The sequence below is a fragment of the Perca flavescens genome, chromosome 5 (genome assembly GCF_004354835.1).
Source record: "Perca flavescens isolate YP-PL-M2 chromosome 5, PFLA_1.0, whole genome shotgun sequence".
Classification (NCBI taxonomy): domain Eukaryota; kingdom Metazoa; phylum Chordata; class Actinopteri; order Perciformes; family Percidae; genus Perca; species Perca flavescens.
The window spans coordinates 29,192,913-29,204,946 of NC_041335.1; the positions used below are offsets into that span (position 1 = coordinate 29,192,913).

The 12,034-nt window shown below is 38.5% G+C and overlaps 1 protein-coding gene across 2 annotated transcripts; it reads right to left on the minus strand.

Moving 5' to 3' along the window:
• Positions 1-219: 219 nt before the first annotated feature.
• On the minus strand, positions 220-7,310 carry coq5 (coenzyme Q5, methyltransferase). 2 transcript variants are annotated; one of them, XM_028578236.1, is made up of 8 exons: positions 7,004-7,310; positions 5,819-5,968; positions 5,493-5,717; positions 3,689-3,795; positions 2,907-2,995; positions 1,735-1,846; positions 589-708; positions 220-491 (listed from the first exon to the last, which is right to left on the minus strand). In XM_028578236.1, exons 1-7 carry the CDS (start codon positions 7,203-7,205, stop codon positions 607-609), a joined length of 987 nt encoding a protein of 328 aa, XP_028434037.1. In that variant the 5' UTR covers positions 7,206-7,310; the 3' UTR covers positions 220-491; positions 589-606. The 2 variants fall into 2 exon arrangements, with proteins under 2 accessions (XP_028434037.1, XP_028434036.1); XM_028578235.1 differs by having other exon boundaries at positions 220-708.
• Positions 7,311-12,034: the final 4,724 nt, after the last annotated feature.

Here is a 12,034-nt window from a genome sequence, read left to right on the forward strand (position 1 = left end):
AAACTGATTTAAAAAACTTTAGTACCATACAGTTTTGTAATTAAAGTGTACAAAGATCTGTAAAATATACAGTTTTATTCAAGTAACTCATGTTGTGGTGTCCTCCTTTCTATTATCTGCATTGAGATTTTTATGTTATGCTTTCTAAGAGTTGGTAGTATAAGTAGGAATATTAATTGGTTTGCCTTCCGTAGCTGTAAGAATAATCCATTCAGATGCTGAGATCAAATTATTTATTTGTTGCCATAAGTAGATGATACAAAAAATATTCAACCAATTCCATGATTTAATTCACTTGCCAGTAGTCTTTACACTGATACTATAGATACAGTGACATTTTATTTTTCAGTGAGGCATTCTTTACACCAACATTGGTTATAACTACAGTTGAATTGAACAGCAGGAAAATAACTGCATATGTACGTCCACTGAGCTGATTTTCCGTCATTGTTCAGCGACCTCTGCAGAGAGGAGCTCTGGGAATGAATGCTCTGAAATTCATGTATGAGAACTTTGCAGACAGTTTGTTATACAAGCAGAAAAGCCTAAAACACAGAGCCTGTCTTTTTGCATTTTATTTTTACTTACAGGTGTCAAAAGTGCCTCTCACAGCTTGAAACCTGAGTGAAGAGCCACCACTCCACTGGTGAGGTTGTTGTACTTCACACAGTAGAAACCTGCATCCTCGATCATATGTTTAAACTCCTCCTGCAGAAGCAAAAGCACCAACGGAAATCACTCACCAATAGTGAAGAGACACTACTGCGTAATCAGGTTGGTGTCAAATAATTAAAACTCATAAAAGGCTAACAAGCTTGAAGAAATGTAAATTGGCAATGTGGCAAAAAGTTCTGAAACAATTAGTTTATTAGTCAATCAACAACAAATTAATTGGCAAAGATTTTGATAGTCAATTAAACATTCACACCATTTATCATGTTACAGTAGAACAAAATTATTTGGTTCCACTTTCTAACTGATTTGTTTGCTGCTTTACTCTGTATAAATTATTTATTAAATACAATTATATATTGAATATCTGCTGATCAGACTATTTTCATGACATTTAAAAGCTAAACATTTTTTATGACATAATATATTTTATTTCTTTTTAATGACATACTATACTAGAACTTTTATGACATACTATACTAGAACTTTTATGACATACTAGGATTTTTTCATGACATACTATACTATGACTTTTTATGACATTTTATAAACCTACTATACTATCTTTTTATGACATACTATACTATGACCTACTATACTATGTCTTTTTATGACGTTTTATTGACAGGGACATGACAGGGAACAAGATTGAGTTTTTTGTTTTTATGTATTACTGATATTATTCTTTCTAATTAAGCTTGCATTGGGTTAGGCACTGTTAATTCTCTGTTTACCCCCCGTCTATCTGCATTATGTTGCACTGATTCAATGGTCCAATGTGGTTTAAATTAAGACTGTTTAGTTGTGCTATCTTACAATCAACACATAGTAAATGTAAGTTGAAATGTGTTGCCGATAAGAACTTTGATGTGGCAATGATGGCTTCTTAAAATGTTTTAAATTTCATTTCAGGATTTCTGCATATACACTGAATAAGATCTGTATCAAAAAGGGAATAAAAACAAATTTAAAATAACCCTAACTTGAGGTAAATCATGTCAGAAGCGAGAGTAGCAATGAATGAATTGGGGAGACGGAAATATAAGAAGACATTTTTCTCACCTGGTCCGGGAATTTGCGGATGCTTTCTACCAGATACTGGTACGACTTCCAGTCTCCAGCAATCACCTCTCCCAAAACTGGGATCATCTGAAAACTGTATGCGTCATAAATCCTGAAAAATGGAACCGGATATAAGTTACCAGGGTAGCCAAAAGCTCCGTTCTCAGAGCTGAAACCAGCTGCCAATCTTCTAGTTTTTCCAAAATCTTTCATATACTAAGCCTATGCTTGTAATGTGTTCTTACACAAAGGTTTCATTACATGAAGTTAAACAGCACTTTTTTTTTTAATGAAATGCTCATTTTTATCAAGTCAAACACATTTCTTTTTAAGAAAGTCAAACAAAGATTATCAAATAAAACATATGCAGTTTAAAGAGTTGGAAATGACTGATTGGCACTTTAAAACCATTACATATATATATCTGTAAATATGTGGAATTATAGTGAATAGCATAAAAGACTGGCAGCCTCATCAAGACTCTACAGCAGTAGTTAACCATGAGACACAGAGCAACAACAGTCTGCAGGTTTTGATTTAACTAATGGATTTTCCCCTCCACTTGAAGGAGTACTAATCAGAGGGCGGAGTCTGAAACCCTCCATTGGCCCTCCATGGCACAAGGCTGGCTCTCCATGCTCTATAGTACTTTGCAGCCAGGTCACATTTAACAGGCAATCAGCTGAAGTGCTTTGAGGTACAAAGCCAGAGAAGGGCATTGTTCGTCTAAACCACACAAAGTAAATGGTTGTTGAGTTTCTAAAAATGTGATGATCATGGTTAGAACACAAAAGCTGAACAAAAACACATTTGTGTTTAGTAAAGCTGAACATTTATGGAAAAGGTCTCAATTAGAAGGTAGGTAGGTAGGTAACACACTTGGCAGATGATGCATCCAACATGTACCACATTTAACAAAGTTACAAAATACAAATCTTTGCTCCTAGAATATGGTGAGACTGGAAAACCTCAAATGTTTTGGATTCATTTTTACAGCAGCTTGGATAAACACTTTGCACACAACAACCTCCAGGAGCAAAAACAAGTTGCAGCTGTTTGAATTCGTTGTTGGATTTGTGATGGCAGTAATACATCTACAGAGACCTTCTGAGATTCACAAGATTGATTCATATTTGCACCAAGTCATCCATCATGTGAACACTCCTCCTCACCGTGCCAATACAGGATTTGTCACTTTGCTGAACTCTAAGCACATGAACCTGCCACCAGGCTTCAGGACCCGCAGAGCCTCCTGCAGTGCCTACAAAAAAAGTAGCCAAAGAAACAACAATTTAAAAACAATTTTAATTATCAATGACGTCATTATCAAGCAAGATATGTGTTGATTATAGCTTCTTAAATCTGAGGATTTGCTTGCTTTTTCATGTTCAAGGTCATTGTAAATTGAGTATAATTTGGATTTTGGACAATTCAAAAGACGTCAGCTTGGACTTTGCAAAAGTGCAAAGGCATCTTTCATACATTTCTGACTTAATACACAAAAAAAAGAAAAGAAAAATTCAGTTAAATATAAAACAAACTGTCATACAATAATGAAAACAAGTATTAATTGCAGCTCTAAATACATTTCACAAAAAATAAGTTTAACTGTGAGTCCCCTTAATGCTTGTGCAAGAGATGGAAATGTAACCTTATGTGTAACCTAAAATTACTTTTTATTTAAGTGTGTGTGAATCAACATATTGCACAGATTTATTACGGATTTCTTCATTTGCACATTGTTCTGACAAAGTAATCCGTTTGATCAAACAGATCCCAGTCAAACAGTACTGGTGTCTATAAAGCAGGTAGCAGATCAGTGTCTTAATGAGACACAATGTGACACGCTGGCTGTTAACCCTGCTCTACTAACAGGCTGGTATCACTAAGTGCGGAGCTTCATGGGATCATCTGTGCATTAGAGAAAAGCCGTAGTGATGGTCGGGTCAGATACCTGATCTATATGGGTGACGTTTCGAATGCCGAAGGCGATAGTGTATATATCAAACTGGTCATCATCAAAGGGCAGCTCCTCTGCATTTCCCACCACCCACGACAGACCTGATGCACACAGGCACAGACACTCAAGTCAAAAATTGTCGACTGTCTCCATTTGAACTTTGCTTTCTACTCAGATTCCAAGTGCTACGGGTTGATCGCAGTTTTGATGCACTTGAAGCTTTAATTCCAGTTCGGTAACTTGTGACAGTTTCATACCAATAGCCCGGTTTTGTAATCCCGCAACAATTATTATGTACTCTGTTCAGGTCATGCATGGTTGCGCAGAACTCTGACACACTTAAAATTCAATTGTTCTGTCTGTGTGCTGTGCTCAGGAGTGTGATTTCAATGTTTGGACACATTTAATTTATATTCCATGCATAGAAATCATCTGAGACTGTTGACATCCAATTTCAGCTGTAGAGTTTTCAGTGACAACTCCACAGCTCGGAGCTCAGTAAACACAGCTTACTTCACTGGACACATTTGCATACAAATATTTTACGGAACCTCATTCTGCCTTTGACCATATCTCATATTTCCAATTATTAAGTTATTCACGTTTCTAATCAGCGTCGGTTGTTCATGCAGGATGTTTTTTTTTTAACATCGCCACCTGTACTGACTGAGTTATCTCAACAGGTTAAAAAATCTGAACGTACCTGATCAAACAATCACTAAACAAGACAAAGATATCAATGGACAGAATTTGATATCTGTTATGGACACATTTTAGTCGGTTCTTGCTAAAGTTTGAGTTTTGTTACCCAGCCCCAGGAGCATGCTTAGGGCCTGGCTATTGGGCTATGATCACAGGTCTGTTTATTAGCCACAGGTCTTTGTTTACTGCCAAATGTTTTTATGTGTTTATGAATTATGAGCTCATACAACCAATGACTCTTTTGTGGCAAAGTAGCTATGCCCACCCCTTCCCTCACTCACTCACTCACTCGCTGGATTAAGCGACTTTCTAAAAAGAGAGTAGTGACAAATCTAGCGAGTTACTACGACCATCAGGGGGAAAGCGGGAAATCCACACAGATCCAGTGTTTCCTCTATGTTGATTTGACCGTGGCGGCCCCCCACGGTATCAGAAATAGGGCTGCATTGTTAGAGTGCATGTCGGAGAATAGCGCGGTCACTCGGCAGAAAAAGTCCTAAAGGAAACACTGCAGATCTATTATGTTGTAATTTATTCCCATGCTGCTCAGAGTCGGTCAGCATCTCTACCTCTTCTCTTGCGCATGCAGGCGAGAGGGGATGCTCTAAAAAAATACATTTAACCTGTCTTAATACGATTAAGGATTGTTACAGACAGACAGTTCAGGTTAGATTAATTGGCTCACCAATAATGTCTCCTCCTGGCTCCTGCCACTGAATGTAATATGGGTTTTGTGAAAACATGGAAACTGAAGTGGTGTTTACTGGACTTTGCTATATTGATATGCGTTTCTAATGTTTGACACATAATGCAGAAGAGGCCCATATTGGTACAGACAAATTCACCCCCAGACCCCCGCTTAATATGTGCCCCACAAGTGTTGAAACACAACCTATACCGTGGCTACTACTTCAACGGTAAACATGTAGTTAAATTAACATTTCAATGACAGTGTCAAACATTATGAAATCTTCCTAAATGTAAAATGTATGGCAGATCTGTTGTATTGTACTGTCCCAGTTTGAGGGGAAAACGCAGGGACCAAAAGTCTTGTTCAGGCACACTTGACACACAAGTTTTACAATCAAAAGTTTACCAGCACTGATGCCCATGCTGTCGGCTCTCTTCCTGCCCACGTTCAGCATCTCCTTGTTGATGTCACAGACCACAGCCCTGGATTCCTGGGGCGTGTCCTCGTCCTCTGCGGAGTAGTTGTTGGAAATGTCCTGCGACGACGGCGTCTGCATGGATCGCGCCGTCCGCCACTTCTGCCGCTCTTGCTGAGAACGAACGTACTCCAGGAAACGGAAGGAAATGTCACCTGCAGGGGAGGATTGTCACCAACAAAACAGAAGTGTGACGCTCACCAGTGGGGGATTTAAATGGGATGCTTTGCACAGGTGCACACACAAACTGCTTTACCTGTTCCACCTGCCACGTCCAGTAGTCGCGCCCCGGGCTGTGGGTGCATGGCGTGCAGCAGCATGTCCTTCCACAGTCGATGAATCCCCAGACTCATGACATCGTTCATAGTATCATACTTCTGGGCCACATTCTCAAACACCTTATACACTGAAATAGCGAGAAGAGAGATCATCGGTCTCACTGGAAGCTGTTTAAGCTGTATTTATCATTTGAACAAACTCAGACATTCTATCGCACTCAGGTTTTCATGCACCAATATACTTGTGTATGTTTTGGAATGTTTTTTCCCCTTGATGCTTTTACGTTTTGTGGGGAAGTGGTATTTCATTCTAACTGTGTTTTTCTATATTTGAAGTGACAAATAAAACTTGAATTTGATGTCAATAAATATAGTGTGATGTGTTCAGTTTACTGCATCCTTTTGTACTCGGCAATTGGGGTTTGTATCAAACTTTTAACAAGTAATCTAGTTTATTATCTTTTTTTAAGTGTATTTATGTAATTGGATAATGGGATGTCTGGTGTCATAACATCTATACTATTTCAATTTGTATATAGTAAAGGTATGGTTAAATACAGTATGTGCCTATAAGTAAGGAAATTGTTTTATATTCCTACCATGAACCTACCTAAATCCTGGCAAGCATCACTTTGATGGAGGAAAGTCCGTGTTTGCATGTTCAGAACTATAGCGTTCAGTAAATATTAACCAACACACACAAGTAAACATCAGAGCCCAGAAAATTCAAGGAAATCAATAGTCTGACAATAATATGCTGCGTGTAAATTTGGTAATAACGATCCGATACCAGTGTGTCATATATTTTTATTATGTTTTAACAACTGTATAATACTATCCCTGTATGGATGTGATATTATTTCTATCTTTGTTGTCGGTCTGGCTCAAATGTGATTTTAACATCTTGATGTGGGTCTGACTTGTCAGGCTACAAGGAATGACCTTTAAAAAGTTGACTTAGAGGTTTTATTGGCGTGTGACTTCACGTATCAACAGTATGTCGAAATATCCAGCAAATCCTCACGATTCCAAAAACATCTAAAATCCCGTCCCTAACCGTGAATACATTTACAGGAAGGCAAATAACTTTTAAATAGCAACATTTTACAATTAGGTTCGTTATGATATAGAACGAATCTGAGAATAGTTTAGCTGTTGCTCACCTCTCTTCGCCTTCTCTGTCTCTGGCACCGTTTCAAACCCAAAATGTGTACTTCTGTCTCCGGCCACATCGCTGAAACAACGACAGGTTGACGGTCCCCAACAGCAACCCGAGCGAGCTGAAACTCCAGCAGCGGTAACGTTATTATATCTGTGAGAAAGACGGATCACACGGCGAAGCAGAAGTCTCATGGATGCAGCCATGTTGCCTGATTATGCCACTATGCGACAGTCTGTCGTCGTCATTCACTGGCGACGGAAACATCTTCATTAGGCTCGTTCGAGATGAACTCTGCGCCTCGCCTGTAAAGTATACGAGAGCAGGCGGCAGCAGCCGGGGGCGGTGACAAAAGTCCACTCTCAAGTCGGACAGTTTTCCAGCTGATTCCAGCAGCATTCAGGCTGAACAAGAAGTGACACAAACACTGTGGTTCGTCTGCTTTTACAAGAACAGAGATGATCGTGCTAAACTGGTGCGTACATTCAGTTTCCTGGGCTTTGAGATTGTGAAACCGGGCCATGCCCTCGTCCCTCCTCGACCCGATGTATTCTTTATGGCCTACAGTTTTGAAAGGGACTCCTCGGACGAGGAGTAGCCCTCTGGACAGCCCCTCCACCCCCTGCTTACTTCCCCTTTTCTTCCCATTGTATGTTTGTCGATCCCGTCCCAGTTTACTCATATAAACCACCGTCTGTGGTAAACCCTGGCGGTAGCTCTCTGTATTCATTTCCCCCATGCTTTTTATGTTCAAGGGAATATGTAAGATGTGCATCTCCTGTTTCCACCATCTATCTTTGTGTGTTTTATTATACTGCTTTCATTAAAGATCGGTGTTGTCACCTAAAAAAAGGAGGGAAACTTGTTTTTTCTGGACTTACTATCCTATTGCAGTTGTTATAACTAAGTTAGTTCTGGTATAATTTCCATTTCTTGTCGAGTCTGCTTTTATTGATATTTCTTTTTTATGATAGATTAAGGTGGAGGATTCTTCATTTCTTGAATGTACAATAAAAAGGTCATCAGGTTTACACTCGGGTACTCCAGCTTTGTTTGATTGGCTAAATAATGACTTTAAATTTGTCCTTTTTTTTTTTCTTTTTATCTGAATTGAATTGAATTACAAATGCATTTCAGTTGGACCAGTTTTATTTTGTAGGACTAACATCTTGAAAGTAATTTTTGAAACATTACTTTTGAGTGAAAGCCCCAATAATTGGTACTTCATAGCTGAATAGTGAATTTAAAGTATGAATGCTGTTGCATGTGTCTGATGTAGGTGCTTCAGTTTCAAGTTAAAGATCTTAGATGAGTGTATTGGTACAACACAAGGAAAGTGGAATAATCCAAAATGCTTTTGCTTCTTTCTGCCATGTATATCTGACATTATTGTGTTTTTGTTTTGGAGGTTGAAAAAAATGCTGTGATTGTGTGACCAATTGGATATTTTTTTTCTTAGCATTCCTTTTTTTCATGGTTGTGAGTTGGTTGTTCACCTACATAGTGGTACCTGTTGTGCTTCTGTGATAATAAAACAGACAAAAACTCAACAAAAAAAACAAAACAAAAAAAAAACACTGTGGTTCGATTCCGATTTAATAAAATGTTATCAGACCCATAGCTCCTACACAGTCTCCAGTTGATTTTATTATGACAGAGTAGCTGTCAAAATTCTCTACATGCGATCTGTTGCTGATTTTAATTACCAACAGACTGTAGATGATCCATAACCTGAACAGATTTAGTCTCTCTAACTTCTAAACGTAACTATCGGCCTCACAACAGGTGTTCTGTACAGAATAAGCCTTTAAATCAGACAAATAGCAGTTAAAATCCCTCCGATTAAAAATCAATGAAGTTTATATAAAACGTCATCATGTTGAGTCGATTCTGAACCAATCAGCTGTTCGATCAGCTGAGAGGCCGGCGTTTCCCAGCATGCAGTGGGTCCACCTGCGTCCGCCTGGCTCTTGGGCTCTTGCAGTTGGTGAAAAGCAACTGCGCTACCTGCGTCTCAGAACTGCGGCCGCCTTGGTCTCGTGAGATTATCGTTGCCCACGTGTGTATGACGTCAGAGCAAGTCGGGATCAAGTCGGACACAAATCTAACCGGCATGCATTGGGCGGCGATCGCCGGTGATCGATTCTGCGCCGATCTGGCTCATCTCGAACGAGCCTACTGTTCATTACAGATTTTGATTTTGACCAAACACCATTTATTTTCTACATATATTTTTCTTTGTATATGCACCTCTGGTATTGACTATTTGTGTACATACTGGCGATGTACATATGTTATTTACTAATTAAAAAATAAAAAAATAAAAATTTGACCAAACACAGTGCAGGAAATAAACATGCTAGGGGCAACCGCCATATGTCAATGGCAACCGCAGGTAAGAAGGTTAGAAAAATAGATACAAATAATAATAGTAATAACAACAAGCTAATAAATAATAAAAAGATAAAAGGGATATTTAATTTCTAATTGTATAGTTTCTTACATAGGCCTACTTTACAGCAACATATTATCCCCTACCTTGTGTTGGTTGTTTCAAGTTTTAGGCTATTACTTATCAAATACAGAGAAGCAGTCGTTGTCAAACAAATATGTGTAAATATAAATGAAAACATACACGTTTTTGCTGATGAAATGAGGGTAAACTAAGCATTATAACCTTCATGATTGCAAGATTTATGGGCAGCTGAGTGTAGCATATTGGATGTGTACATTTTCTTGGCCCTTTTTATAGTTAGGCTAGATATGTGGAACTATGATATTATAGGAATCGTATTAAATTTACTCATTCATTATCATAGGACCAAGATAAATGATCTGAGTCAGATGATCACTTTGTTAACTGTTATGCTTTTAACTGTAGAGCTGCCACTGTGATTATTTTCATTTATTTTAAACAATGGTGATAAATCCCCCCCTTTTTTTTACTAGAACTCAAAGATATTATTACCTTACATTTTTTTCTTTGTGGTTCAGTGTCTTATTCAAGGGCACGTTGGCATGTGGACAGGAGGAGCAGTGTATCGAATCACCAACTGTACAATTAACGGCCAACCAGCTCTACCATCTGAGCTTCAGTTTATCCAATTTACAATGACATAAAAGGCTACACATCATCATATTTGAAAAGCCGGAGCTGCCGTGAATATTTAACATTTTTGCACAGTAAATGACTTCTGTGATTACACGATATCTTAATGGTTCTTGATTATTTTTTCAGCACAAATCAAATGTCCTGAAGGCAGAGGTGAAAAGGTAGTGTACATAAACAGCTATCAGCAGCATAAAGCTACAATAATAGAAGGAAAATCTCAAGCATTAAACAGGCCAATGCATGTACTCTAAACCACTGAAGGGCATGACAGCGCCTTAATTACACTAGGGTCATAGACGATATTGCAGAGCAAGGAGGATCAAAACAGACAAGTTGCTGCATAGCCAGTAAACCTCTTTCACACAGTTCTTTTACAAATCCATCAAGTGAGACTTGCTCCTTTTTCCCTAACAGTCTCTCTCTCTCTCTCTCTCTCTCTCTCTCTCTCTCTCTCTCCTAATCTACCTGACTTCAGTACCCTGAGTGCAGAAAGTGGCAGGTTTTGTTTTCCATTATTCTCACTTTCTCATTCTGACAGTAACCAGACACTGCCATGTTTTGTCCCATTGTTGCCTTAATTACTGGTCGAATTGGGTTCAGAGGAATCAGCTTACATTGCTCTCATTTCCTTGGCTATGGGAAGGTTGACCGGAGGGGGGGTCTGCAGGCCAAGGCTTTTTCACAGGGACCCAGAGGAGTGGTGATACGGCTCTGAGTCTAGCTAAGGATTATTGTTACAGCTGCACAATTGCTATTTAGAAAAAAAACACACATTTTGAGGTCAGTGGGAGGGCCACAATGATTTGATAGCTTCCTGTGGTTGTATGGATGATAGAGAATGAATGTAAGGGGCACTACAAACCCTCAGCTAAGAGATCTTTGTCAACAATCAACAGTATTTTAAGTTAAAGCATACATTCAACATTTTTAGTAACATTTAGGCTCATTGTGGCTAAAAGAGATTATTGTATTACCCAAGGAAGCAAAAACAGATTACTAGGCTACTATTGGTGCCAAGCATCATTATTGGAGTACTTTTAGGAAATGTGCTACAACATCATATCACCAGTAGAGGGAGTAAGAGAATCATTTACAATGTTCTGCTTCCAGTTTCCTTTACTGCAGGGGTCTTCAACGTTTTTTAAACCAAGGACCCCTTAACTGAAAGAGAGACGGAGCAGGGACACCCTACTACATATATTGTATATAATTAAGTTGACTAGTAATCTATGCCTACAAAAACATGTAGGGTGGCCTACAGCCTTTATACATACCTTTTTTTTTGTTTTACATTAAATACTAAGCTATTAAAAAAATTATTGTTGGTATGATTTTATAAATCATCTTTTAATGTTAAACATACATGTGGCACAGTGAATCCTTATTAACTGTATCTGTGGATGGCTACCTTAAGCGTTATTATGGAACCCACGTAACTTCTAGGCAAGGCCTTGACCTCGAGTGGTTAAGGTTAGGATAGCCGATTGGTCAGGGGATAGGACCTGAACAAATTGGGTTGCGTTACCTTGCGTAAGCATGGACGCCTGGCCAATTGTAGTGTGTGAATGCTATTGAAGGATGGGCCTTTCTTTGAAGTTGCGTGGGTTCCATAATAACGCCTGCCTTACCTATAGGCCAGTAAGCAGAGGGAATTTATATTTGCTAATAATATGTTGGACTCATGTTAAATAATATGTTGGACTCATGTTAAAAAAAATAATATGTTGGACTCTGCTTTACTGGAATACGTGTGTTTCTTATAGAAGATGAAACACTTTTCAAATGACCTTTTGGATGCCCTTATGATAAAATATGATAAAGTGGCCTCTATGGTGCCCTTCAGATGAAAAAAAAAACATGAGTCAATGCCATATAGGCTACCCTAAGCTAAAAAAGCATTTTCTGATTAATTACATTTTGTAA

Bases quoted from the DNA above. Each gene is read 5' to 3' on its own strand.
- coq5 (XM_028578236.1), bottom strand. From the start codon at position 7,205: ATGGCTGCATCCATGAGACTTCTGCTTCGCCGTGTGATCCGTCTTTCT. The intron at 2,996-3,688 runs GTATCTGACCCG...CTTTTTTTGTAG, and splicing joins ACGTCACCCATATAGATCAG to GCACTGCAGGAGGCTCTGCG. The intron at 1,847-2,906 runs GTGAGGAGGAGT...TCCATTTTTCAG, and splicing joins ACAAATCCTGTATTGGCACG to GATTTATGACGCATACAGTT.